This window comes from Mastigoproctus giganteus, chromosome 8 (assembly GCF_048544385.1).
Source record: "Mastigoproctus giganteus isolate SK-2022 chromosome 8, ASM4854438v1, whole genome shotgun sequence".
Classification (NCBI taxonomy): domain Eukaryota; kingdom Metazoa; phylum Arthropoda; class Arachnida; order Uropygi; family Thelyphonidae; genus Mastigoproctus; species Mastigoproctus giganteus.
This window is the reverse complement of record NC_143582.1, coordinates 29,766,394-29,794,067: the sequence shown is the minus strand read 5'-3', so window position 1 is coordinate 29,794,067 and position 27,674 is coordinate 29,766,394. Positions and strand designations below refer to the sequence as shown.

At 38.3% G+C, this 27,674-nt stretch overlaps 1 protein-coding gene across 1 annotated transcript in view; it reads left to right on the top strand.

Annotated features, from left to right (window-relative positions):
• Positions 1–27,674, top strand: part of LOC150081400 (serine-protein kinase ATM-like) — a 313,728-nt gene that overhangs the window by 73,851 nt on the left and 212,203 nt on the right. Inside the window, exons 10-11 of the mRNA XM_090380190.1 lie at positions 15,230–15,337; positions 25,399–25,542. Of these exons, the coding sequence (XP_090236316.1) occupies positions 15,230–15,337; positions 25,399–25,542 (252 nt within the window). The remainder of the gene's footprint in view (positions 1–15,229; positions 15,338–25,398; positions 25,543–27,674) is intronic.

The window sequence follows — 27,674 nt, the reverse complement described above, 5'->3', positions numbered from 1 at the left end:
TGACAGTAGAGGAACCAGTAGCTGAGATACAGTAGAGGAACCAGTAGATGAGAGGAACCAGTAGCTCTCTATTAACTGGCCTCTATTAATTGGGTAGAAGATATCACACAGAGAATGAATACATTTGAACTGTGGTATGCTTTTAAAACATTCATCACAGATGCCTTCAATGCGTATTTATTATTAAAAAAATACTCCACGAGGAAGGTTCCAAGTTGAATGAATAGTGAAGTTGCCACATTACTTGAGCAGAAAAAGGTGGCATAGAAAGGTTACAGAGCAATAAAAAGTACTGAAGCTTATAACAGCTACAAGATGATCTGTAATAGAGCCACAGAAAAGGTTTGACAGGCAAAGGCAGTTTATGAGAAATCACTAGCAAACAGAGCAAAGAGGGGGAATAAGGAATTCTTCACATATATAAATGCCAAGAAGAGCAGGACAAACCAGATCGGACCTTTCCATAAAGGAAAGGGGATAGTATTAAATACACCAGCTGCCATTGCAGATGAACTCAACAGTTATTTTGCATCGATATTTATAAATGAAAAATCTTTTGTGGCAATGGAAAATTGTGGGAGCGAAGTTGAAAAATATGTAATTAATGATATTGAAATTTCGCAAGATTATTTAATGAAAAAACTTTCAAGCCTACAGGCCAGTAAGGCTCCTGGAGTTGATGGAATATATCCTATAATCTTAAGGGAGGCAGCAAGTGAATGCATTGAACCATTGAGGCTAATTATGTGAGCATCACTAGACTCTGGGGAGATTCCCATGGTTTGGAAAAGTGCCAATGTATCTTCCATACATAAGGGTGGCCCTAAGAGTGAAGTGGAAAATTATCGACCTGTCAGTCTGACTTCAGTGGTAGAGAAAATCATGGAGGCAATGATCAAGTGTGGAATTCAGGATCATTTGGATCGAATTGAAATTCTCAAGGATACTCAGCATGGTTTTGTAAAGGGAAAGTCATGTTTAACAAATCTGGTTCACTATTTTGAAAGGGTCACTCACGAGCTGGATTTAGGGAATAATTTTGACATTGTTTATTTATATTTCAGCAAAGCTTTTGACTCAGTCCCACAAGAGTGGTTGCCTTATAAGCTGGAACAGTTTGGAATCACTGGGAAAATCCTTAGATGGATAGCAGGATGGCTTCAGGGCAGGAGGCAGAGGGTTGTGATAAATGGCTATTCCTTAGATTGGGTTGATGTAAGAAGTGGGATTCCCCAAAGATCAGTATTAGCACCACTGTTGTTTTTAATTTTCATAAACGTCATCGATGAAGGGATAGAGGGCGTGATGTCTAAATTAGCAGATGATGTTAAAATTGGTAGAATAGTTAATGATCACTGTCAAGCTGAGCTTCTTCAGAGAGACCTAGATAGACTTCAGGAATGGTCAGAAAAATGGCAGCTGTGCTTTAATCCAACAAAGTGTAAGGTATTACACCTGGGAAACAGTAATCCCAAAATAACTTATTCACTTGGTGGAGTTCAACTAAACCCAGTACTGGAGGAAAGGGACTTGGGTGTTACGATACGGTCAGACATGAAATTCTCTGAGCATTGTAAACAGGTTGCAAGGAAGGTCTATGGTGTCCTATCGATGATCTATTGAACTTTTGCAAGTAGAGATAGGGACGTGATAATCCCATTATATAAGGCTTTTGTGAGACCACACTTGGAATACTGTTTTCAAGTATGGAGACCGCACCTAAAGAAAGACATCGAGCTTCTTGAAAGGGTGCAAAGATGGGTAACTCAACTGGTGAAGTCGGCAAAAGGGCGTTCTTATGAAGAAAGACTTCGAATATGTGGGTTGCAGAGTTTGGAAACTAGACACTTTAGAGGAGATTTGATTGAGGTGTTTAAGGCATTGAGAGACATCAGTAAAATGAATGAGGATGAAATTTTCAAGATTATAAATGATGCTAGAACTAGGGGACATAAATTCAAGTTACGGGGGGAAATATTTAGATTGGACTGCAGGAAGTTTTTTATTTTAGCCAGTGAGTTATAAATTATTGGAATAAGTTGCCTACATGGGTGGTAGAGGCTGACAGTTTGGGAAAATTCAAAGGTCATCTGGATAGTACCTTCAGGTGAGAGAAGTGCACAGGATGATAGGTTTAATTTCCTTTTCTTTTATTAATTATTTTGATTTATATATTTATTTGTTTATTTATTTTTTTTTTTTATCATTGTTTTATTCGGTTTTTTTTTTTTTTTTTTTTGGCTGGTGCAGCCTAAGCCATAGGCTTTCTTATACCATGCGGCCATTACTAATACTAATACTTTCTTTTAGCATTAGCATTAGTAGAGGCATATGATGTTTAGATTGGACTGCAGGAAGTTTTATTTTAGCCAGCGAGTTATAAATTACTGGAATAAGTTGCCTAATGGGTGGTAGAGGCTGACAGTTTGGGGAAATTCAAAGGTCATCTGGATAGTACCTTCGGGTGAGGGAAGCACCTAGGATGATAGGTTTAATTTCCTTTTCTTTTATTAATTTTTTTTTTTTTTTTTTTTTTCTCATTGTTTTATTCGGGGTTTTTTTGTTTTTTTTTTTTCTTTGGCTGGTGCAGCATAAGCCATAGGCTTTCTTGCACCATGCGGTCATTACTAATACTAATACTAATGATACAAGAAAGCAAGCTTATACAGCATCAGACAAGAAAAAAAAAAAAAAAAATCATTTTACCCATCCATTGGCTCTAAAACGTTTTCCAGTTCTTCCTTGAATTTATTTAAGCTATAGACTTCCACATTGACAGATGGAAGTTTGTTCCAACAATCAACTATCTGATGGTTAAAGGCAAATTTTCACACATCTCTTCTACAACTGTCTTTCCTCAATTTGAAAATATGCCTCCTGAGATTCGTAATCAGAGCAAGAGGAAGAATCCTATCAGCTGTAACCCTTCGAGGCCTTATATACCTCAATCGGATCACCTCGCAGGTGTCTAGTCTCCTGACGCTGTAATTTGCAGAACTTAAGCCTATCATGTTAAGAGGACCCCTTTGTTCACCTTGCTGATCTTGTTGCCCTTCTCTGTACTCGTTCTGGCACTCTACATCCTTCCTAAAATGAGGCCTCAAGACTTGTATGCAGTACTCAAGGCATGGCCTGACCATTGCCTTATACAAAGGGATAATGACCTTTTCGCTACTACCAAAATTCCTCTATATCATTGACAAGACCCAATGATCTGCTCTGGCACCTGTCTACACTGCTCAGAAAACTTCATATCTGACTGCACAATTACCCCCCAGGTCTTTTTCATTCTCTACCACCCTGACTTTAGTATTACACAGTTGGTACGTTTCTCTGGGGTTACTGCTATCCATATGCAGTACTTTGCATTTTGTCAATGTTAAACTTCAATTGCCACTTCTCAGCCCATCTATCCAACTTTTCTAGATCCTGTTGCAGTAGCATACAATGCAAGAAAGCAAGCTTATGCAGCATCAGCCAAAAAAAAAAAAAAAAAAAAAAAAAAACCCTCCCATTTCACCCCTCCATTCGATCCAAATGCCTGTCCAGCTCAGTCTTAAATTTATTTAGGCTATTAGCTTCCACAAGAAAAGATGGAAGCCTGTTCCACCAATCAACTACCCGCAGGCTAAAGGCAAATTTCCACTCATCTATTCTAAAACTATCTTTCCTCAATTTGAAACTGTGCTCCTCATGTTCTTAGTCTGAGCAAGAGGAAGAATCCCATCAGCATTCAGCTTGCTCAACTCATTCAAGGCCTTATACACCTCAATCAGATCACCTCACACATGCCTACTCTCCAGCACTGCAATTTGCGGAACTTAAGCCTTTCTTGGTAAGAGCACCCGTTTGTTCCCCTCACCAATCTTGTTACCCTTCTTTTTACTTGTTCTAACAACTCTACATCCTTCCAAAAATGAGGCCTCCAGACCTGTGCACAGTACTCTAGATGTGGCCTGATCGTTGCATCGTATAATAGAATAATCAGCCCCCTGTCTCTGCTAGCAAAATTCCTATACAGCAGGCACCCGTTATAACGCGGTTCGCTTTACACTGATTCGCTATAACGCTGTTCTTATATTATAACCTGTGTCTGACTATAACGCTGTCACAGATCATTATAACGCTCTTTTACAGATTGCATTTTTGGCATATTTAACGAAATCTTTTCATTTGATTGAGTCGCTAGCTTGAAAATGAATATAAAAATACGGTTAAAACGTTTCCCACGCCGACTTGAGAAATATTCCCACGCTCAGTGAAATTCTCTTGCGCGCTAATTTAATTGCAGTACAGTGACTTGTTACGTAGTTCCGAGATCAGCATTTTAAAAAACGATCAAGTATTGCTTGTAATATTTGCATTATATGCATTTATCCAAAGTCTAGTCATCACTCAGTACAGTATTAGACATCGTGCATAATGGACAGTTTACTTGAACATTGTATCGTAATTAATGCAACCAACGCAGTTACATTTTCGAAGAGTTAATAATGGCCAATAAGAATGAAAAAGCAACAACATCTGTGCACAGTACGAAGACTATAAATGTAATAAAAATACTACTGAATTTGAAAATTAAATTAGACATTTTGAAGCGAATCGATCCGGTCAAAGACAAGCGGATGTGTGCCATAATTTAGGACTTGCAAGTTTAACTGTAAGAACAATTATAAAAAAATAATGAATTAATTTTAGCAGCGGGAAAGATAGCTGTTCCACTGCAAGCGACTAGGCCGGCTATTAGGATTGAAATGGAAAGACTAACTAATTTTATTGAAGATAATATCCAATGCAGAATTCAGTTAAGTTAAATATTATAAATAATAAAAAAGAGAGAGAGATTAGCCTATATGATGATCTGAAGAAAACTCACCTAAAAAAAAAAAAAATAGGAACCATTTAAAACTAGTAAGGGCTGGTTGAATAGATTTAAACAGGGAGAAGCCGCAAGTGCAGATCAAGGAGCCAAAACTTTCAAAAAAGAACTTGTTAAAATTACTGAAGAGGGGTATTGTGTGTTATACTTCTCAACAAGTTTATAACATAGATGAAGCAGGACTTTTGTGGAAATGAATGCCTAAAAGAAGTTTCTTATTGAAAGAAGAAAAAAACATGCCAGGTTTCAAAGCAGCGAAGGATCGGTTGACTTTATTGTTGGGTGGTAATTAAACTGCGGGGGATTTAAAATTAATACCTTTTAGTTTATTTGGAAGAGGGCCAAAGTTCAACCCAAAATCGACAAAATTTTTCATAATTAAATTCATCAATTAAATTAAATCAATTTAGATCAATTAAATTCATGATTTTAATTGGAATTTTAAGTTTAATTTTGATACATAAGTAGTTACGATATAATTATATACGTATGTAATGCAGAATATTTTATATGTACAAATATTTTGACCGACATTTGTGCATCTTTACACTACCGTTTATTATTGATTAGGAAATATCCTATGGCACCGACTGCAACTCACAAATACATATGTTACCTTATGGGAATGCGGCGCTCGCTTAGCGCGGATTCACTTAGCGCTCTATTTTTCCGGAACACATTATCAGCGTTAAGCGGGGGTCACCTGTATATCATTGATAAGACTCCATAACCTGCCCTGGCAGCCCATCTGCACTGGTCAGCGAACTCCATATTTGACTGCACAATTACCCCCAAGTCTTTTCCACTTCCCTGAGTGTAGTACCACACAGTTGGTATGTTTCTCTTGGGTTATTGCTACCTATATGCAGTACTTTGCATTTGTCAATGATAAACTTCAGTTGCCACTTCTGAGCCCATTTTTACAACTTATCTAGGTCCATTTGGAGTAGCATACTGTCTTTGCTATTGTTACAACCCCGCCACCCTTTGTGTCATCTGCAAACTTGGACATTCAACCTGATATACCCTTCATCAATATCATTGATAAATATACAAAACAAAAATGGGCCCAACACCAAACCCTGGGGAACTCCACTAATAACATTTGTCCCCTGAACAGCAGTGTCCATTGATTATCCCTCTCTGTCATCTCCCACTCAACCATCCCTTTATCCATTGTAGCAACTTACCCTTAATGCCATATCTCTCCAATTTGTACAGCAGTCTTCCAAGTATCAAAAGCAAGTATCAAAGCTTTTGATAATTTTGCAAGTATCAAAAGCTTTCCTGAAATCCAACTATATGATATCAAAATTATTTTTGGAATTCAGTTCCTTTGTGACCATATCATGGTATCCAATCAAATTGGTGAGACAAGTCCTCCCTTTAACAAACCCATGCTGTGTGTTAGTTGCGAATTGGTCATACATTTGCACAACTCCAGTCCATGGGGATCTCCCCTGAGTCCAAGGAAGCTCTCATAATTATGGCTATGGGTTTGCTTAATTCCTTTGCTGCATCCTTTAATATAACTGGATTGATCTTGTCCACCCCAGGTGCCTTTCTTATGTTAACTTCAACAATTTCTCCTCCACTTTGCTCTCAGTTATTACAAAATCACGTGGCTCCCTGTTAGCGTTTGATAAACTTCTGGCACTCCCCTCATTGAATAACTCCTCATGTGCCAATGTAGATGCAAAATACTCATTCAGTTTATCAGCTATCTGAACATGATCGTCAATAGTCAATCCATCTATGTTAAGTGGTCCACTCTGATTCATCCCTTTCATTCTAGAGTTAACATAAGTAAAGAACTCTTTGCTGTTTTTCTTTGCATCCTTTGCCAAAAATTTCCCGTAATCTGCCTTGGCCTGTATAACCTTCTTTGTGACTTGATTACAAACTAGTTTATACCTGACATAGGCTTTTGTGTCACCTGATACTTTATGTGCATCCCATACATTCTTCTTCTTCTCTCCCACAAGCCTCATTAATTCATCTGACATCCATTTAGTCCTAAACTTTGAACAGTATTTCTTAGTTGGAATGAAAAGCCCAGTAGCCTCCAAAATTAAGTCTCTGAAGGCTTCCCATTTAGAATTCAACATTGGTAACATAATCAGTTGATCCCACTGTACAGAATTTAAAAACTGTTTGAGACCTCTGTAGTCACCTTTATGAAAGCAAAAGCCTTTCACTTTAGCCTTGATGGTAGTTATATCTTTAAGTAATTCCCATGTCGGTACATTGTGATCACTGTCATCCAGTGGTTCTTAATGCATGAATAATCACTGCTAATAATCAGATCAAGAGTATTACTCCCTCTGGTTGTCTCTCGAACACATTGCTGTAGAAAACAGTCATCCAATAAATCCACATAAGCCTTGCTAGTGTGCAAGTGTGACCAACCCACAAATTTCAGTCAATATCTGGAAAGTTAAAATCTCCCATTATAAGAAATTCTAATTTACTGGCCCATTCTATTTCTCTGCACAATTGTTCATTATACTCATCAGATTCATTTGGCCTATAGCACACACCGACTCTAATTTTTCCTTTCCCAGTGCTTATTTCACACCAAACAGACTCAACACTGCATTTTCCACCAACATCAATTGGATGCACTTCCTTAGATTTTATGTGTTTCTTAACTAATAGCATAACCCCACCTCCCTTCCTGTCCTATCTATCCTTTCTGTACACATTGTACTCCCCAAATTAGAATTCTGCATTCCTTATATCTGTGTGACACCACGTCTCCGATATCCCAACAATATCTGCCTTGGATGTTTTGAGCAATACCTCAAATTCATCAAATTTATTTACTAAACTCCTAGCATTGGTGTACATGCAAGTATACATGCACCTGTTCCTATTTCTTAGCTACCCTAACACAACCCATGTGTTTACTTGTACCGCAATGACTCCCAGCAGTCTCTGAAATACCCTGCATCTTGTTTTTCAGGCTGCTGCTCATTCCAATAGAAGCAGTGCAAGAATCACTTTCACCTCTGCCAGTGGCTACTGTTAATCTATTAGTCCTTGTATCCCCCCCCAAGCTAGCAGTTTTCCAACCCACCTAACTCTGCCTCGATAGCATCAGCAAATATTCTTTCACCCTTTCTATTTAAGTGTATCCCATCCCTGAAGAAGCAGTCTCTCCTATTAACAAGTACAGACCAGGCTGAAAAAAATTCTTCCCCTTGAGCCTTGCACAATCTTTCTAGGGCCGAATTGATCGACAAGGCTCTCCTCATATATCCCCTCCTATTGTGTCTGGGCAGAATTGCAGACACTTTCAAATTCCGCTCTACAACATCATCAACCTTTGCCCCTGGCAGACATACCCTGGTCCTGTTCCCCCTATCCTTTTTACATAGCATGTTCCCCGTTTCCCTGATAATAGAGTCACAAACAACTACTAGTTCCTGTGGGACCAGCGCATTCTGCTTGAGGATTGCTGCTGTGTTGTGTGATGAACAAGCACAAGCTCTGGCGTTGATGTGGCCATCTGACAGCTTGGTGGGCCCCTCAATTTTGATCCTTGGAGGGCATCCACAGTGTCCTTCAAGCTCTCATATAGGTCGAAAGCAGCACTGAATTGTCGCCTCATTTCCTCCCACTCCTTAAATTGCGCACACACAAAGACATCCCCCTTGGCAATATCATGTCCCATACCTGATTGCTCCACAAACATCAAGCAAGCAGCGCATTTTAAAAGGCTGTAATTCAGAGGGCAACTGCACCCCTCAGTTCTTCCCTGAGCCACAACACTCCATTTAGCTTGAGCCTTTTGCTTTGCTGCTCTGGTCTGAGTCATGATTTCAATTCAATTTCAATAAAATTTCAATTTCAGTACAAAATTATAACCCTATACTTGTATCCCAAAGCATTCGTAACACTATATATCTATATATATTTTTTCAGTATCATGTATTATCTTCGAGTTTCTTTATATAGCTTCTGTATCAAATTATGTATTAATTAATTATGTTGCGTTTGTAAAATCTAAGTCATTATATGTATTTAGTTAAAAAGTACAATTTAATTGACAATGAAGTTCAACAAGATTAATAAATTTTACTGATTAATTGATAATATTATATACTGTACTATACTAAGCTAATGCTATCTAGTTTGGCATATAATGTTGTATCGTATAACAATGGTGGCAAGTTACGAACGGTAAATCTACAGACACTACTTAATATACGTAAAACCGTTATTTCGTTCGAATCGTGCAGCCATTGTTTTTGTATATAGTGGTAGGGAATTCAAATTTTTAATTGAGGTAGATAGGTAGCTCTAACGTATAATTTATAGAGTAATACGCTTCACTATTTCTATTAGATAGCGTAGTATTGACATTTAATTAATTTAATTTATTGATTTTATTAATTTAAAGTATCATGCCCTAAACTAGAGCAGCAAAGCAATGGGCACAAAGTGGCAGGAGTGCTGTGACTCAGGGGAGAACTGAGGGGGCGATTCTCCAATGCATCAGAGCCTAAAAAAATGTGCGACTTGTGAAATGTTTGCCGAACTCTCTGGAACGGAACATGATATTGCCATGGGGGATGTCTTTGTGTGTGCGCGCGATGTAAGGAGTGTAAGGAAATCAGGCGACAACTCAGCGTTGTTATGGGCCTATATGAGAGTTTGAAGGACAGGGTGGATGCCCTCGAAAGATCTAAATTGAGGGGCCCATCAGGCTCTCAGCTGCCCACATCAACGCCAGAGCTTGCACTTGGTCATCACGCAACACAGCGGCAACCCCCAAGGCAGAATGTGCTGGTCCCACAGGAACTATTAGTTGTTGGTGACTCTATTGTCAGGGAAACGGGAAACATTCTTTGTAAAAAGGATAGGTGGAACAGGACCAGGGTATGCCTGCCAGGGGCAAATGTTGATGACGTTGTAGAGCGGATATCATCTTTTAAGGGCACAAAAGGTGATATAGTTGTACACGTTGGCACTAATGATATTAGGAGTAGGAGACCGGCAAAATTACTTAACAAGTACACATCACTTGAACAAAAGCCGAGAATTAGGGTTGAATTTGAAAGTGTCTGCAATTCTGCCCAGACATGATAGAAGGAAGTATATGATGAGAGCCTTGTTAATCAATTCGGTCCTGGAAAGAATGTGCAAGGCTCAAGGGGTAGAATTTTTTTCAGCCTGGACTGTACTTGTTAACAGGAGAGACTGCTTCTATAGGGATGGGATACACTTAAATAGAAAGGGTGCAAGAATATTTGCTGATGCTATCGAGGCAGTGTTAGGTGGGTCGGAAAACTGATAGCTTGGGGGGGTTATAAAAGGACTAATAGTTTAACAGTAGCCGTAGGCAGAGGTGAAGGTGATTCTTGCACAACTTCTATTAGAATAAGTAGCGACCTGGAGCGTGGGGTGTTGGGGGTTTCAGGGACGGATGGCAGTCATCCTGAAATAGTTGGGTATATGGGATGTGTTAGGGTAACTAGGCATAGGAGTAGGAGCATGTATACTTGCATGTATGCCAATGCTAGAAGTATAGTAAATAAATTTGATGAATTTGAAGTGTTGGGCAAGACATCAAAGGCGGATATTGTTGGCATAACAGAGACGTGGTGTCACACAGATATAAGGAATGCTGAACTGGAATTTGGGGAGTACAATGTGTACAGAAAGGATAGACAGGATAGAAAGGGAGGAGGTGTTATGCTGTTAATTAAGAAAAACATAAAATCAAAAGAAGTGCATCCTGTTGATATAGATCAACAGTGCACTGTTGAGTCAGTTTGGTGTGACATAAGCACTGCGAAAGCAAAAATAACAGTAGGAGTTTGTTATAGGCTTAATGACTTGAATGAGTACAATGAACAATTGTACAGAGAAATAGAGTGGGCTAGTAAATCGGAATGTCTTATAATGGGGGATTTTAACTTCCCAGATATTGACTGGAACTTGTGGGTTGGTCACTCACACACTAGTCAGACTTTTGTGGATTTATTGGATGATTGTTTTCTGCAGCAGCATGTTTGAGAGGCAACCAGAGCGGATACGCTTGATCTGCTGATAACCAGATCAATACGCTTGATCTGGTTATCAGCAGTGATCATTTGTGTATTAAGAATTTGTAGATAAAAGAACCACCAGGTGGCAGTGATCACAATGTACTGATGTGGGATTTACTTAAAGATTTAATTACCATCAGGGGTAAAGGAAAGGGTTTTTGCTTCCGTAAAGGTGAGTACAGTGGTCTCCGACAGTTTTTAAATTCTGTACAGTGGGATCAACTGACGATGTTACCAACAGTAAATTCTAAGTGGGAAGCATTCAAGGAATTAATCGTGGATGCTACTAAAAGTTTCATACCTATTAAGAAATATTTTTTAAGGTTTAGGCCTAAATGGTTATCTAATGAACTAATGAGACTCGTAACAGAGAAGAAAAATGCATGGAATGCATATAAATTTTCAAGCGACTCAGAAGCCTATGGCAGATATAAGCTAGTCTGTAATCAGGTCACAAAGGAGGTTAGTCAGGCGAAGGCAGATTACGAGAAATCCTTGGCAAAAGAGGCTAAGAAAAACAGCAAGGATTTCTTTACTTATATAAACTCTAAAAGGAAGGGGATGAATCTGATTGGTCCACTTGACATCGATGGTTTGAGTGTTGATGATCCTGCTCAGATAGCAAACAAACTGAATGAGTATTTTGCATCTACATTCACACATGAGGAATTATTAAGGTTTGAAAATGGCAGAAGGTTATCAAATTGTAGCAGGATACTTAATGATTTTGTAAAAACTGAGAGCAAAGTGGAGGAGAAATTGTTGAAGTTAAATATAAGAAAAGCACCTGAGGTGGATGGAATCTATCCAATTATATTAAAGGAGGCGGCAAAACAACTAAGCAAACCCTTAGCCATAATTATGAGAGCATCATTGGACTCAGGGGAGGTTCCCACGGACTGGAGATGTGCAAATGTATCCCCAATTCACAAAGGGGGGTCAAAGGGTGACACGAGTAATTACAGACCAGTTAGTTTAACTTCTGTTCTGGGTAAAATAATGGAGTCACTGGTTAAAGATGCCTTGCAGGATCATCTAGACAAGACTACAGCAATAATTCAGACACAGCATGGGTTTTTTAAGGGAAAGTCTTGTCTGACAAATTTGATAGGATATTATGATGTGGTTACAAAGGAACTGGATGCAAAAAATAATTTTGATATCATATATTTGGATTACAGGAAAGCTTTTGACACTGTTGCATATGGAAGACTATTGTACAAATTGGAGCATAATGGTATTAAGGGTAAGTTGCTACAATGGATAAAAGGATGGTTAAGTGGGAGAAGACAGAGGGTGGTAATCAATGGGTGTTGCTCTTCGTGGGCTAATGTTATTAGTGGAGTCCCACAGGATTCTGTGTTAGGTCCACTGTTGTTTTGTGTATTTATCAATGATATTGATGAAGGTATATCAGGCTTAATGTCGAAGTTTGCAGATGATACAAAGGTTGGCAGGGTTGTTAATGACAGTAATGGCAGTGTGCTACTGCAACAGGATCTAGATAATTTGGGCAGATGGGCTAAGAAGTGGCAACTGAAGTTTAACCTCGACAAATGCAAAATAGTGCATATAGGTAGAAGTAACCCCAGAGAAACATACCAACTGTGTGGTACTACGCTTATGGTGGTAGAAAATGAAAAAGACCTGGGAGTAATTGAGTAGTCAGATATGAAGTTTTCTGAGCAATGCAGACAGGCTGCCAGGGCAGGTCATGGGGTTTTGTCAATGATATATAGGAATTTTGCTAGCAGGGAGAAGGAGGTGATTGTCTCTCTGTATAAGGCAATGGTCAGGCCACGCCTTGAGTACTGCGTACAGGTCTGGAGGCCTCATTTTAGGAAGGATGTAGATTTACTTGAGCGTGTACAGAGAAGGGCAACAAGATTGGTGAGGGGAATGAAGGGATCCTCTTACCAAGAGAGGCTTAAGTTCTGCAAATTGCAGTGGCTGGAGACTAGGCACCAGCGCGGTGATCTGATTGAGGTCTATAAGGCCTTGAATGGGTTGAGCACGCTGAATTCTGATGGGATCCTTCCAATTGTTCAGATTACGAACCTAAGGGGGCATAAATTCAAATTAAGAAAAGGTAGATGTAGAAAAGATGTGCGGAAATTTGCCTTTAGTCAGCGGGTGGTTAATTGCTGGAACAAACTTCCATCTGTCGTTATGGAAGTTGATAGGTTGAATAAATTTAAGGAGGAACTGGACAGGCATTTGGAGGGAATGGTGTGATTTTTTTTTTTGGCTGATGCTGCATAAGCTCATACACTTGCTTTCTTGCATCACATGCCACTACTACTACTACACTTAAGTATTAATTAACTTCTAAAATCTCACTGTCTCAATTCAGAATAAACCAAGGATCTTTACTATGTCTAAAAGCTACTTATAGAAAATAATTTAATATAACAGTTTATATATTAAATTTATATTTAATATATAAACTGTTATATTATATTTATATTAAATTGTTATATTAAATTTAATATAATTCAATATAACAATTTAATATAAAAGCGACTAAATATAGCTATAAAACTTCCCATTCGCCGGCTCTGCAAAATTTGTAAAACATGTGGATTGGATACCCTTACCGATACTAAGTAATAACCTACAAAATCTCTATCTAAGTTAAAATTTAAACTAAGTATCATAACTAATAATATAAAGCTACTCTATAAAATAAGTTAATATTCCAATTTAAGTTAATAGAACAGAAAAAACTTCTCTATTTTCCTGAGCAGTAAAAACTGCCTGAACAAGGCTACTCTCGTTCCCGCCTCTCAAAGAGGAAAATTTGAAAGAGGAAAGGGACAGTTACTCCTCATACTCACTCACTGAACTAAACCACTCATAAATCCCAAGAATAAGCAATGCTTCGTCATTAGAGAAGACTGTTGTTACCATTTCGAAGCTTATTGGCTTCTCATTGATGGGTGGGCAGTACCCTGTTATTGCAATAGTGAAAACCCAGTTATGAAGTATAACTCCACAATATGAGAGATGCCTGTGATGTGCATGGTTTAATCTAAAAGATATTTCTTGGCTAAATACTTAAGAGTATGAAGGAGTTCAATTATGCATGGGTAATGCACACTCATCATTTCTTCTACCAAGGTAGTTTTAATGCACCATTTTAATTATATCTCATATAGCGAATACTTTCACAACGAGCTGCCACGGTATTGCATTATCTCGAATAAGTAACGCTTTACCCATTACTGGGTTGTCACTATTGCAACAACAGGGCATCTCCCCACCCATGATGAGAAGCCAATAAGCTTCAAAATCTGGATGGTGGTATCTGCCAAGAATAAGTAACATTAGTCTTTAGCATTAGTATAGGCATATGATGCAAGAAAGCAAGTTTATTTAGTCTTCTCCATAGGTGACGTGTTACTTTTTTGAGGTAGTGCAATATCATGGAAACTCGTTATGAAGGTATTCACAATATGAGATATAATTAAAAATGATGCATTAAAACTACCTTTGTAGTAGAAATTATGTGTATGCATTACCCATGCACAGACTCCTTCATACTCTTCGGCATTTAGCCATGAAGTATCTTTTAGAACTACTTTAATTTACTCACAAGGTTGACTTGATGTTCTTTCATGGCAACTGCTATGGAATATAAAACCCATTTTAATTAGTAAACCTGCAATAAAAAATAGAGTCACTTTTAATAAATAACATTACTGTTTTTATCCCAAAATAACCCCCAGAAGTTTTTATCTAATATTTGATTAATATTATTTCGACCAAGACCGAATATTATCATTTACTTGGTCCAGCCCATGATTGGGCAAAACCAAGGCCTTTGGACCAAGCCAAAGCCTCTAGGCTGTAAGTCAGAAAAGGTTAATAAATATTGGTTTGGGACATAATAGATTTGTTTATTTAGATTTATTTTGCATATAGTGCTTCCACATTCAGTATGAGCTTCTGTGTGAGACTAATTGTACATTTTTGTTAGATACACTTATCCATTCATGGGAAAAGTACATTTTATGATTGTAAATGTTAAAAAATGTTATCAAAAAATGTAAGATTTAAATGAAAGGTATGATTCCAAAATACTTTGCACCCAATTTATTTTGATGTTATGTTTTCAAAATAATTTAATTATAATATTTATTGAATAGTGACAAAGCAACTATTGTTGCAGCTGAAGGTATTTACAGTTTCCACGGAAACATTATCTGAAAAGTAATTTTATTATGTTTATTATTATTTTCTGTTATGAAAATAATTATAAACAAATAATTTAAATATTTAAAAATGATTGTAGGTTACAATTTTTGTGTGCATTTTTGAAGAAGTATCCAGAAACAGCCTCATTAGATGACATAGAATTTCTTGTAGACACTGTCTTTCAGATCCTGGAATCTTGTAAAAAGTAAGTGCAAACTTGATGTTATGAAGTATCATTTCGTATTCATACTCTTTATTTCTCTTTGAAAAAGTAAATAACAATAAAATTTAATGTGAGTTGCAATTTCATAATTGCTATATTCAGATGGGTACATTTTACTGATTTTAACACTGATTATGAAACACAGATTTAGTGACACTTAAAAAGAATGAAGAATTCTACCAAGCATTTTAACCCTTTTGCACAGTCTAATATTGTATCTACAATGACATTGTAAAATTTCATTTCCTGTTCGATATTTCATCAGCTGTGAATTTCGATGTTGCCAATTAAAACATTTGATTTTCTGCCACGTTGGCATAATTATTCTACTACCATCTATTTATACTTTATAGAAACAATATGTAAAACGATATCATTGTTTATCGATGTATATATTCAGTTATTAAAAGCAAGAAGCAAGTTGTTTTTCTTTTTCTTCATTTGAGAAGTTAGTGTAAATTACACTCTGTGTTAGAAGTGAAATATTTAGACACTGGATCAACAACTTGTAAAGGCCTTTCTGATGAAGAAATTGAGAATATGTTAGAACTTTCTGGTTCAGAATTTGATTTACTTTTTTTTTGGATAGTTAAGCATTGATGCTATTTTCAGTCCAATGTTTCTGCTAGTAGTGATGAAGAAATTGATGACGACCTGTCACTTGAAGATTGTGTGGAAAATTGGAGATTAAGCAAGGTAAATGATGTTTCATTGAAATAGTTTTCCTTTACTGTTTCAAACTGTGGAATTAGGCCAAGTAAATCAAGTATTCCAAAAATTAAACTTGAGTTTTTTAACTGTTTTTTACCAATTGTTTATTTTATGTAATTTGAAAAGAAACGAATAACTATGCTAACAATGCTTTTTCAGATAAAATCGTTTCCAGTTGTTTAATGTGGTTGTGACTAGGTTTTGGTTTCACAAAATGAACTGAAGATCTTTTTTGGTATTATTATTAATTTGAGACTAAATTAAACTGGCTTGAAGAATGAACAGACAGAATTCTGCCTTTCAAGATTGCATTTAGCAGGAAGATTTCTGCAGATATTTTGGATATTGCATTCCTGCAAATAAAAGCAATCCAAAATAGAGAATCCAAAGTAAAAAATGTTCTCAATTATCTGGATGAAAAGTTTTGTGTATATTTTGTTCCAGGCAGAAATAGAATGGAGAATAGAATCTTTAATTGCAGCATGATATACATACAATTAGTCCAATCACGGCATGGTGGTGCCAAGGGTTTACAATACATATTTACAAAAGAGATACACATGAGAAAAACATATAGGTTACATCAGATTATTGGAAGGCAACAAAGCACAGTTCTACATTTTCAGTTCGACGAGGATTCCCTTCCTGTATTTTTTATTGTTGACCACTTCTTGGAGGTCCCTGTCGATGGCTGGCAGTGATGGCAGCATTTGCTTTGGCAGGAATCTTCCGGTTAGTACTAGCCGGTTATGGTTTGCTAGCAGTTGTGCTGAAGACCGAAGATAAGGGGGAGGAATGCGCCAAGAGCAGTGATCCTAGAAGTTCGGCTGTGTAATTTTACTGGTGGCCATCTTAATGATGAATAGCAGCCTTCTTTCTCCCATGTAGACTTAGAGCCTGCACAGTTGAAGGGCATCTGCTAAATGCATTGATCTGAGTGCTGGAGGAAGGGGAAGTTGAAGTTTGGTGTTAGCCCATTTTAGAAGCCAGAATTCGGCAGAGAATATCCTTTTAATGTTGGATTCGGCAGCCGAGGCCCATATCTCTGAAGCATACAGTATTGTCAGGTGTAGGTTTGATACAATGTATCTTTTTACCAGGTGTGGGTCGGTGGTTTTGAGCAGCTGTTGTTTGGTGACCCATCATAGCGAATTCAGCCTCAACTGTATGAGGTTTACGTGATCGTTGAAAGATAGTTTGGAGTCGAAAATGACCCCCAGATCTTTGTGCATTTGAACACTTGGAACTAAGGAGCTGTTAAGCACAGGCTCCAACTTGGACTGCCCTTTAGTGAATAAATTATTTGTGCCGATTTTAGGAGATTGATTTGGAGGTTGAAAATACTGATGTAATCAGCCATATCCTACAGTTTGCTATTGATTTGCTGAGTGGTTTCAGCTCCTGAGTTGGATGGCGATATCCTAGTTAAGGAGCTTGGAGGTGGTAGTAGTAGTGGCATGTGATGCAAGAAAGCAAGTGTATGAGCTTATGCAGCATCAGCCAAAAAAAAAAAATCACACCATTCCCTCCAAATGCCTGTCCAGTTCCTCCTTAAATTTATTCAACCTATCAACTTCCACAACGACAGATGGAAGTTTAAAAGGCTAAAGGCAAATTTCCGCACATCTATTCTACCTCTGTTCTTTCTTAATTTAAATTTATGCCCCCTTAGGTTCGTAATCTGAACAAGTGGAAGGATCCCATCAGAATTCAGTGTGCTCAACCCATTCAAGGCCTTATTCACCTCAATCAGATCACCGCACAGGTGCCTACTCTCCAGCCACTGCAATTTGCAGAACTTAAGCCTCTCTTGGTAAGAGGATCCCTTCATTCCCCTCACCAATCTTGTTGCCTTTCTCTGTACACGCTCAAGTAAATCTACATCCTTCCTAAAATGAGGCCTCCAGACCTGTACACAGTACTCAAAGCTTGGCCTGACCATTGCCTTATACAGAGGGACAATCACCTCCTTTTCCCTGCTAGCAAAATTCCTATATATCATTGACAAAACCCCATTACCTGCCCTGGCAGCCTGTCTGCATTGCTCAGAAAACTTCATATCTGACGGCACAATAACTCCCAGGTCTTTTTCATTTTCTACCACCTTAAGTGTAGTACCACACAGTTGGTACGTTTCTCTGGGGTACCCATATGCAGTACTTTGCATTTGTCAAGGTTAAACTTCAGTTGCCACTTCTTAGCCCATCTGCCCAAATTATCTAGATCCTGTTGCAGTAGCACACTGCCATTACTGTCATTAACAACCCTGCCAACCTTTGTATCATCTGCAAACTTCGACATTAAGCCTGATATACCTTCATCGATATCATTGATAAATATACAAAACAGCAGTGGACCCAACACCGACCCCTGTGGGACTCCACTAATAACATTAGTCCAAGAAGAGCAGCACCCATTGATTACCACCCTCTGTATTCTCCCACTTAACCATCCTTTTATCCATTGTAGCAACTTACCCTTAGTACCATTCTGCTCCAATTTGTACAATAGTCTTCCATGCGCAACAGTGTCAAAAGCTTTCCTGAAATCCAAATATATGATATCAAAATTATTTTTTGCATCCAGTTCCTTTGTAATCACATCATAATATCCTATCAAATTTGTCAAACAAGACTTTCCCTTAACAAACCCATGCTGTGTCTGAATTATTGCTGAAGTCAGGTCCCCGTCGATGGCTTGCAGGGCGAGCTGCATTTGCTTTGGCATGAATCTGCTGGTTAGTACTAGCTGGTTATGGTTTGCTAGCAGCTGTGCTGAAGACTGGAGATAAGGGGGAAAAATGTGCCAAGAACAGTGATCCCAGAAGTTTGGCTCTGTAATTTTACCGGTGGCCATCTTGATGGTGAACAGCAGCCTTCTTTCTCCGATGTAGGATCAGAGCCTGCGCAGTTGAAGGGCATCTGCTAACTGCGTTGATCTGAGTTCTGGGTGAAGCCAAAGTTTGGTGTTAGCCCATTTTAGAAGCTAGAATTCGTCAGAGAATATCCTTTTAATGTTAGATTCGGCAGCCGAGGCCCATATCTCTGCTGCATATAGTATTGTCGGATATAGGTTTGATACGATGTATCTTTTTACCAGGTTTGGGTCAGTGGTGTGGAGCAGCTTTTGTTTGGCAACCCAGCATAGTGAGGTTAGCCTCGACTGTATGAGGTTTACGTGATCTTTATGAGGTTTATGTGATCGTTGAAAAATAGTTTGGAGTCGAAAATGACCCCCAGATCTTTGTGTGTTTGAATACTTGGAACTGAGGAACTGTTAAGCACAGGCTCCAACTTTGTTGGGCTGTCCTTTAGTGAATAAATTATTTGTGCCGATTTTAGGGGGTTGATTTGGAGATTGAAAGTATTGAGATAGTCAGCCATGTCCTGCAGTTTGCTATTGATTTGCTGAGTGGTTTCGGCTGCCAAATTGGATGACGATATCCTAGTAAGGAGCTGACATCATCAGCATGTGTGATCCAATTGCCCTTGTTGGTCACAAACGGCACCATGATTGCTGAGAAAAGAATGCCAGACAGGACACCCCCCCCCCTTTAGGCACACCGGCAGTTATTTATTTTATTTTTTTAATTTTTTTGTAGTTGTTGGCGCATCGGCTTCTGTGGCCATAATGCACCTCCCAAACTTTTTGCAGTGCTTTGATCCAAGCCCGAGGCGGGATTCGAACTCGTGACCTTTGGGTTGCTAGGCAGGTACTTTACCCACCCGGCTAGCCCGGTCGGCACCGGCAGTTATGTGATGCATGACGTTCTTTAGAACAGGGGTCCTCTTGGATAGGAGAGATTCTAGGAACCAAAGAACATTGCTGTGAAAATTGAAGTAGTTTTCTAAGAGATGTAGGAGATTGGGTATATAGATGGCATCAAATGCAGAATGGATGTCAAGATATATAACTGACAATCCCTGTCTCTTTGTTCAAAGGCTTCTAAGATGTGCAGTGTGATTGTTGCAAGGTTAGTTATAGTTGACCTTCCTGATATCCCATAGTGTATTTGCTGAGGAATGTCACAGAGAATTTGATGGGTGAGACGGTAGAAGTGTTTCTCCAGATTTTTTAGCAATACAGAGGTGCAAGCGATGGGCCTATATTGGCTTGGGAGCATCGATTGTTAGTGTTTAGGAAGGGGTCGGACAGAGTACTTGTTCCACTGGGGTGGAAAGAAATGAACTTCAAGGCATCTGTTATATAGGTTGAGGAGTGAATTGATGATGAAGATGCTTAAGCATTTGATGATGAACTGAGGGATGCTATCGTCACCGGTGGTTGCTGTGAGAGGGAGAGTATTAATGACCTCCATCAGCTGTTGCTTGGAAATTCGGATCGTAGTGAGACTATCAGTGGGTGAGAGTGGCAGGTTAGGTAGAGCTGGAGGTTGCTTAGAAAATCTGGCAACGTAGTCAAGCCAGTCAACTGGGTCGATGTTGCTGGGAACAATTAGCCTTTGTTCTGGAGAATGGTCCCCTTTTTAGAGTTCTTTCGAGGTGCTTCTTAATTGTAGCTGATTTGTTTCTGTTGAATTTGGCCCTGGCTTTGGAGAATGAAATGCAGTCTTAGACATCGCCAGAAGCTTTTCTTTTGCCGTGTAGTGATTGTTTGTAGTGGAAACTTTGGTTGAGCTGGGGAGTCCACCACGCTCTTGAGCGGGGAGTGATGGTGACTGTCTTGGTAGCAGTGTGAAGAGCGATTTTTAGAGTGGCGACCTTTCGCACAGATTTGGTTTATTGAAATATTTTTTGGGTAGAAGAGCTGTAAATACGGTTGGTAGGTGGTCTGATTGAAACATGTCGGCTGTGGTTTCTTTGAGTTGACATATCGCCGAAGAATAGACTGTCCAGCAGGTTTTGGTCTCTCATTGGCTGGTAGTTAACTTGGAAGATTTGGATTGATTAGAGAGATTCTGTGAGCCGACTTTTGAGGTGTTGGGTAGATGGCAGAAGATTGAAGTCTCCACATACGATATGAGTGGCTGCTGGGTGCAGATTATTTATTAACCAGTTAGTGGCTTCATCGATGGTCATCATAGTTGGCGTTGGAGGAAGGTACAGGGATGCGACGTCTATAGTGGTATCTTGATGTTCCAGAGTTATCATTAAGGCTTCCACATCTTGAGAGATGCTTGAGACAGAGTGTACGATGGAGAACTTTGCTGTATTGAAGATTATAGCAACTCCACCCCTGTGCAGTTATCGTGAAAGCCGATAACTGCAGAGGGGGTGGAGTTGCTAAAAGTACATGAAAGCCTGTAGGAATGGAGCACCTTATATCTGTCTGGTTCGTCTCTAACCACGTTTCAGCGAGGCACAAGATGTCTAGGGAGTTTAAGAGTAGAATCCCTTCCAGTGTATTAAGTTTGTTTCTTAAGGATCTGATATTCTGGAACATGCGGATGGTAGGAGAGGTCGTTATGCTTATTCTCAAGGGAGGGAGCCTTGCTTCCCGGCTGTGAACAAGTAGAGGTTCTCGACACTGAGAGATCAGGATAGGGATAAGGCAACCTTGGGCGGAGTTTGTTTCAGTATGCTAGTGTGAGAAGGTTCTGGTACTGGCATCCTTTCTGGCAAGCAATTATAATCACCAAGTCAGCTGTGACTGCGGTGGGAGTACTTCTGTCGGATCTGAGTAGTTACTTTAGGTTTTGAGGTTGATTGGTCGTGAACAAACGGCCTGATCCTCATTCTGACAGACCAAATGGCGACGCTTCCTATCAGGTTTACTTGGTGTTGGCTACAGTCAATTTTAAATGGAGCATATTGTTGACTCCTAGTTTGTAGTCTGTGTACAGTTGGCCATAGATTCAGCTCTTTGTATATGACTTGTATGACTAGTTCAGGGGTTGTGCATAGTTCCAGTCGAGATACAAAAAGGCTGGTTGTACTGTTTCTGGTAGTGTCTTGAGTCCTGAAAGCTCGTAGCTTGGAGTTTATTGCTGTGCCATACTTTACAGCTTTTCTCTGAGTGTGGGTTTCTTGTGAAGCAGATTGGGCAGTGCTGTTATTTTGCTTATCATCCATTTGAGTTTGAATTGTGTTAACTGAGCTTGCTTGGGCGTCGACGTGGCTTGTTGAGGTTGTTGGTATATTTTCTTGACTGCATTGGGAAGTCAGCGATGGGTTTAGGTCACTGTCAGGGATTGAAGTTCAGAGGGAGCTGTGCAATTTTATCGCAGTGCATATTAGAGCTTGACCTTTGATGGTTTTGCCACTACTACTCATCTCGGTGGCCAGGATTTCTGTGTATGACTTATCCCGGGTGGACTCTGAAAATTGAGTATCATGTGTGTTTGTTTGTAGCCATGTTGGGGTGATGCTGTTGTATCAGAAAATTTGCACATCATGCTTTCCAGTGTGTGAGAGTTGGCTTGCAGGCTGGCATTGATTTGGTAACTTGTTAGGCAACTAGTTATTTCTCAATGAGATCTTCCACTATTTTGTTGATTTTGCTGTCGATGATTTGCTCTAGGGATGATTTTAGGTATTGAATGGTAATTTGGGTTTGGTTTGGCACCTTTCGGACCTCCGTTCAGGTGCACTTTGGCTGTTTTCAGATATTGGCATAATATAAGCTGTCCGAGGGGTTGCTGAAGATGCATCAATACTTGCATCCGATGCTGACAGGTTCAGGTGGCCTGGTGTTGGTTTGTAGGTGGCGTCGGTGTGAGGCGTTATATCTGTAACGGTGGTGTCAGTCTCGTAGGTATTATTGTTCACATTTTCTTGCAGACTGGCATAGTGTTGAGTATTATCAAGTGGTGGCGCAACTTCCGTAAATTCGGCCTCGCTGGGCGTTATCTGCTCAGTGCTTTGGACTGTACGTGGTGAGTTCTGTGAATTGTTGTTGGAAAATTTCGGGTTGTCCTTGTGGCCTGATGAGCGTAGCTTCTTGCAGTGCGATCCCTTGAATTTCAGCCTGGCTGCCATGGAAAGTTGAGGTTGATAATTGGTAGTCTGGAGAATGAAGGCAAGCTTCATGATTTTCTGTTGTCGGCTGATTGTAAATTGAATTAAACCTGCTTACAGTAGTAACTTGTTTCAAATGCAGACAAAAGAGGAAATGCAACTTTTTTCATTGTTGAAAAAATTTGAATGGAAGCTGAAATTGAGCACATGAACAAATATTCAAATATTGGCCTTCATTTTTGGAAACCCTGCAATGGAGTAACAGATTTTTGGAAAATCTGTTACTCCATTTACAGTGACTCAATTTCAAGAAACTGGAAGTACTGCAGCTCTAGATTATCATCAGTTCCTTTTTAAGAGTTCAAATTATATTTAAACATGGGACCATGAATTTGACAATCTTATGCCAGGAAAACTCTTCTTATAAGATAGAAACATAATTGTGTAAACATTGTATTTCTCATTCCATCTTCTTGGTGTCATCAAATGTGTTATTTGCAAGCAGCAAATAACACATTTGAAATATACCTCAGGGTATATGTGTCAAAGTCATGTTCAAACTCAATAACTCTAATTTTTTTGAAAATGAAGTCTAATATTCATATAAATTTTGCACACGTTGCTTCTTCCCCTGAAGATCAGATTCAAATCTGTTAAATATATATTGTGATGGCAGTCAGAAACATGAGATTTAGAAGCCATTCTTTGTTTTTCAAGAGAAAAGTCTTCTTCAGTTTAAAGGACAAAAATTTTAATTTAATCCAGTCATTAACAAAATGACTAAGAGCATTTCCTCTATTTAGCCATTAAACATTACAAATAATTCAAAATAAAATTTAAATTACTTAATGAAATGGTAGAATAGCTGGCCAGTTTTTCTTGTAAAGGTTCAATGAAACCAATATTTTTAACTGTCATTGCTAGTACACTATTGGCAGCCACAGGAAAAAAAATATCTTTTTTAAATAAAATTTTTTGAGTTTCTGAGATTTTGCGATTTCTGTTTTTGAGATTCTCAAAAATCTTTACCTTTCATAGTTCCATACATTGGAAAATGCCACACACACTTCCTCAATTATAGATTCACATTTTTATGTCTGTGCTTTCATCCAGAGTTAGACTAACCATGTTACATTATCCTGCAGATCATTTTTTAACTGCACACCTACATCTTCAACCATATTACTTATATGATGCTGGGCACCTCAATTCGAAAGCAGAATTTTCTAAATTTTAGCTGTAATATCACTTTTGTTGGAAATCCTCTTTAAAAAAGGTCTGAGCTTGAACATTGGGGGAATCTCTGTGATCTTTTATGCTTAAGACCTCTGCAACATCCTTATAGTACAAAGGACAGTTCTCTTTGGCCATAAAAAGTATAAAGACAACAAATTTCAAAGTTGAAGTTCATATCATTTATTAAGCAAACATTTTGCCATTGTTCTTCTTAATTCACATGTGCCCTGTGAGAAAAGGATAGACTCTGTAGTTGAAACCGGCCTCTCTCCTCTTTTCAGCTCCTCATCACTCAAAAAGTGTGTGTTTTTCATAAAGATATTGCTTTATATGTCCAAACAGAAAAAATTAGATAGTGCCAAGTCTGGTCTACGTACAGGATGAGGCAAAACTCTCCTCCCTGTTTTCATTTGAGTCATGTGGGCAGTGTGTGACCTGGCATTACCATGAATGCAACATTGATTTGGTGCCCTGTTAGAGCCTTTCTTTCTTTCTTTTTTTTTTTTTTTTTTTTTTTGTTTTATAGCCTTATTAAACTTAGCAAGTGTTTGGCAGTATCTTTCCTTATCTTTCTCTAAACAGTCAACCAAAATTGGGCCTTCTTTGTCCCAAAACATTGTGGCTATAATTTTTTAATTCATTGGAGATGATGGATGTGTCTGTTCTGTAGACTGGCGTTTAGAAGTGTTTTCTTCAATGCACACAGACTTTATTCATTTCTCATTGGCTGGTCACACATGTTAGCAAATTTGTATCTGCTACTTATAAGAAAAATAACATTTATATATGCTTTAATTTTGACTTTGAGGCAACTGCACATGCACTTGATGTGTAATAGATTCTGAAAAATCTGGTTTAGCTTTGGCCAGATGATGAAGTAACCATTGGGGTACTTGATTGGGGAAACAGAAATTATGATACCATCAGCATGTTTTAGAAAATCTTCCAAGAAGGCTCTCTGGATTACCAGAACTTACCACTGCTTTGAAGAAAGCAGCAGTGATTGTATGAAGTGATTATCATAGAAGGGTTTTTACCAGAAATTGTTGGAAAGCCTTCCACAATACATGTTGTGTCCTGAATTACATGTCTCATTACTTTTAGTAGGGTAAAATATATTAAAAAATATATTTTATTTATTTTTTTAAATTTTATTTATTTTTGTTTTTTCACTTATAGACTAGAAGTGCAAGGATGGCTTTTATTGTGTTGTCAAGCTGCTGCCAGGGCATACCAGTATATAAGAAAAAAAAATCCAATTTCATCAGACTTAGACAATAACTTTAATCAGTTCTGGGAAAAACTCTGGAGTCTTAGTGTTAAGTAAGTTTTTGTTAACTGTCTTATATATCATATTTTTGTTTCATGAATGCTCTGTATTAAAGTCATTCATTATGTAATGTTTTAAAAGGTTAAATAAAAATGTTTTATTATTTTATCATTTCCCTGTGCAAACTCCTTAACATGATTTATAAAAGAAGCCAAAAACTGGAAAAAAAGTTTTTAAAGAAATTTGACATAATAAAAACTTTTTAATTTATGAATAAGCAACTTTTAGCAATGCAAACCACCAGTAATATGCTTGCAGTTGAAATAACCCTTATTATGAAATGCACATTGCAAATAAAATTGTTATTGGCATCATTATTCATGAAATAGATATTGAAAAAAAAAAAAAAAAAAAGATTTTGTAAATCAGTTATATTTTCATGATGCAGTATGTCATGTGCAAAGCTATTGTCTTAGTGAACTAGCTTATAATTATTCATTATTGACTCTCAGTAATGGGTAACTGACTTTAACGATTTACATGAGTGAACTTGTGGACTAGCCATTTGCACAAGAGCAGAACCTTTCTGGATTTATTGGACGACAAAGGTAAATGGAAAGGATTTTACTTTTGTAAAGGTGACTATATTGGTCTTAGGCAGTTTTAAATTATTTTTAGTGAGACCGACTGATAATGTTACCAAAGGAAAATTCTAAATGGGAAGCATTTGGGAAAGTAATTGTAGACACTACCGAACTTTTCATGCCAACTAAGATTTAGACCTAAATGGATGACAGGTGAACTGATGAGACTAGTGACAGAGAAGACAAGTGAGTTAATGCATGCAGTGTGTTACATTTCAGGCAAATTAGCAAATAGTAATAATTCATGATTTATAACAAAAAAAGGGAAAAAAAAAACAATGACTTTTATGCTTAAAATGGGAAATTTTCATTTCTGTGCATCTGCCACAATTCCCATTCATTCTGTCAGCTAGCATATGTCAACAAACATAATACCCAATGCTCCAGCCAGAGTTGTAACTAGAAAAAAGTGGACCCCAACGCAAAGTTTACTGTGTCCCCCTCACTGAAAATATTTGTTTTGGTACTTCGGACTTAGTGACTATTCCTTCACCGCATGGTCCCCCCAGTAATACTCAGAAATATTATAATGCAATAGTAATGCACACTGCTTTTTTTTGGGACAGTATGCAACGGTACAGCATACCAGTACCTTTATTAACAGTGAATGTGTGACATTTGGATGCAGTACATTTTGAAATTTGTAATATTATGTTATTAAAAATTTTTTTTAATATGTTTACCTGCTATTCAAATAAGCTTAAAGTTATTTAACTAAATTTTAATTTTTAACTGTCTATTGTTAAGATATTTTCTATATAAAACTTTATAACCATATTTAGCATTCTAAATTACTCAGTCAGACCTCTGTTTAGCAAACTCCTTTTATAGCGAATTGTTTTGAATTCCTGTTGGAAGTTACATTTAAAATAGTTTCTCTTGAGTGAAGAAAATTTTCGTATAAAGAACGGATGAGGACAGACTTAACTTGGTACCCACTGTCTGCATTTCTGTCGTTCAGCAATTAGTGCTGCTACACGAATTAAGAGAGCTAACGGGATTACTATTCTGCAACTGAGGGATACTTGTAACACCTATACGACCACCTGTTCCACATACAGAGAAGTTGCACTGGTCAACAGTGACAGATCAAGGGGTATTCCCGATACTGCCAATGGGCTTTGGTCAATCTTCTACTGCAGTGGTGTCCAATCTTTTCCCCCATGTCAGGCTAGCAACCTCTCACCCACTCTCATTTCTCCCCCCGTAACAATTTATCCTGGGCTGGGGGAGTCCCCCCTTTCGTCCTACCCCCCGCTTCACCTTACTCTAGTTTTTTTTTCCTTCCTGGGAAAGTCGTCCCCCAGGGAGGAGGGCAAGCCGATAGTAGGGGAGGCCTTGTCTTCCCATGGCTAGGGATGCGTACCTGGAGGCAGAAGTCCAGGTGATCCCTGCTTCCAGGTAGCCAAAAGGCCAATACACAATACTACTCTACAGAACATGTACACAAGCTCACAGACAAAATTTTTCTGTCTTATCACTTTCTTCCATGTGGGATGAAAATCTCCTGTGCAAGATTAGAACTTTTTTTTTTTCTCTCT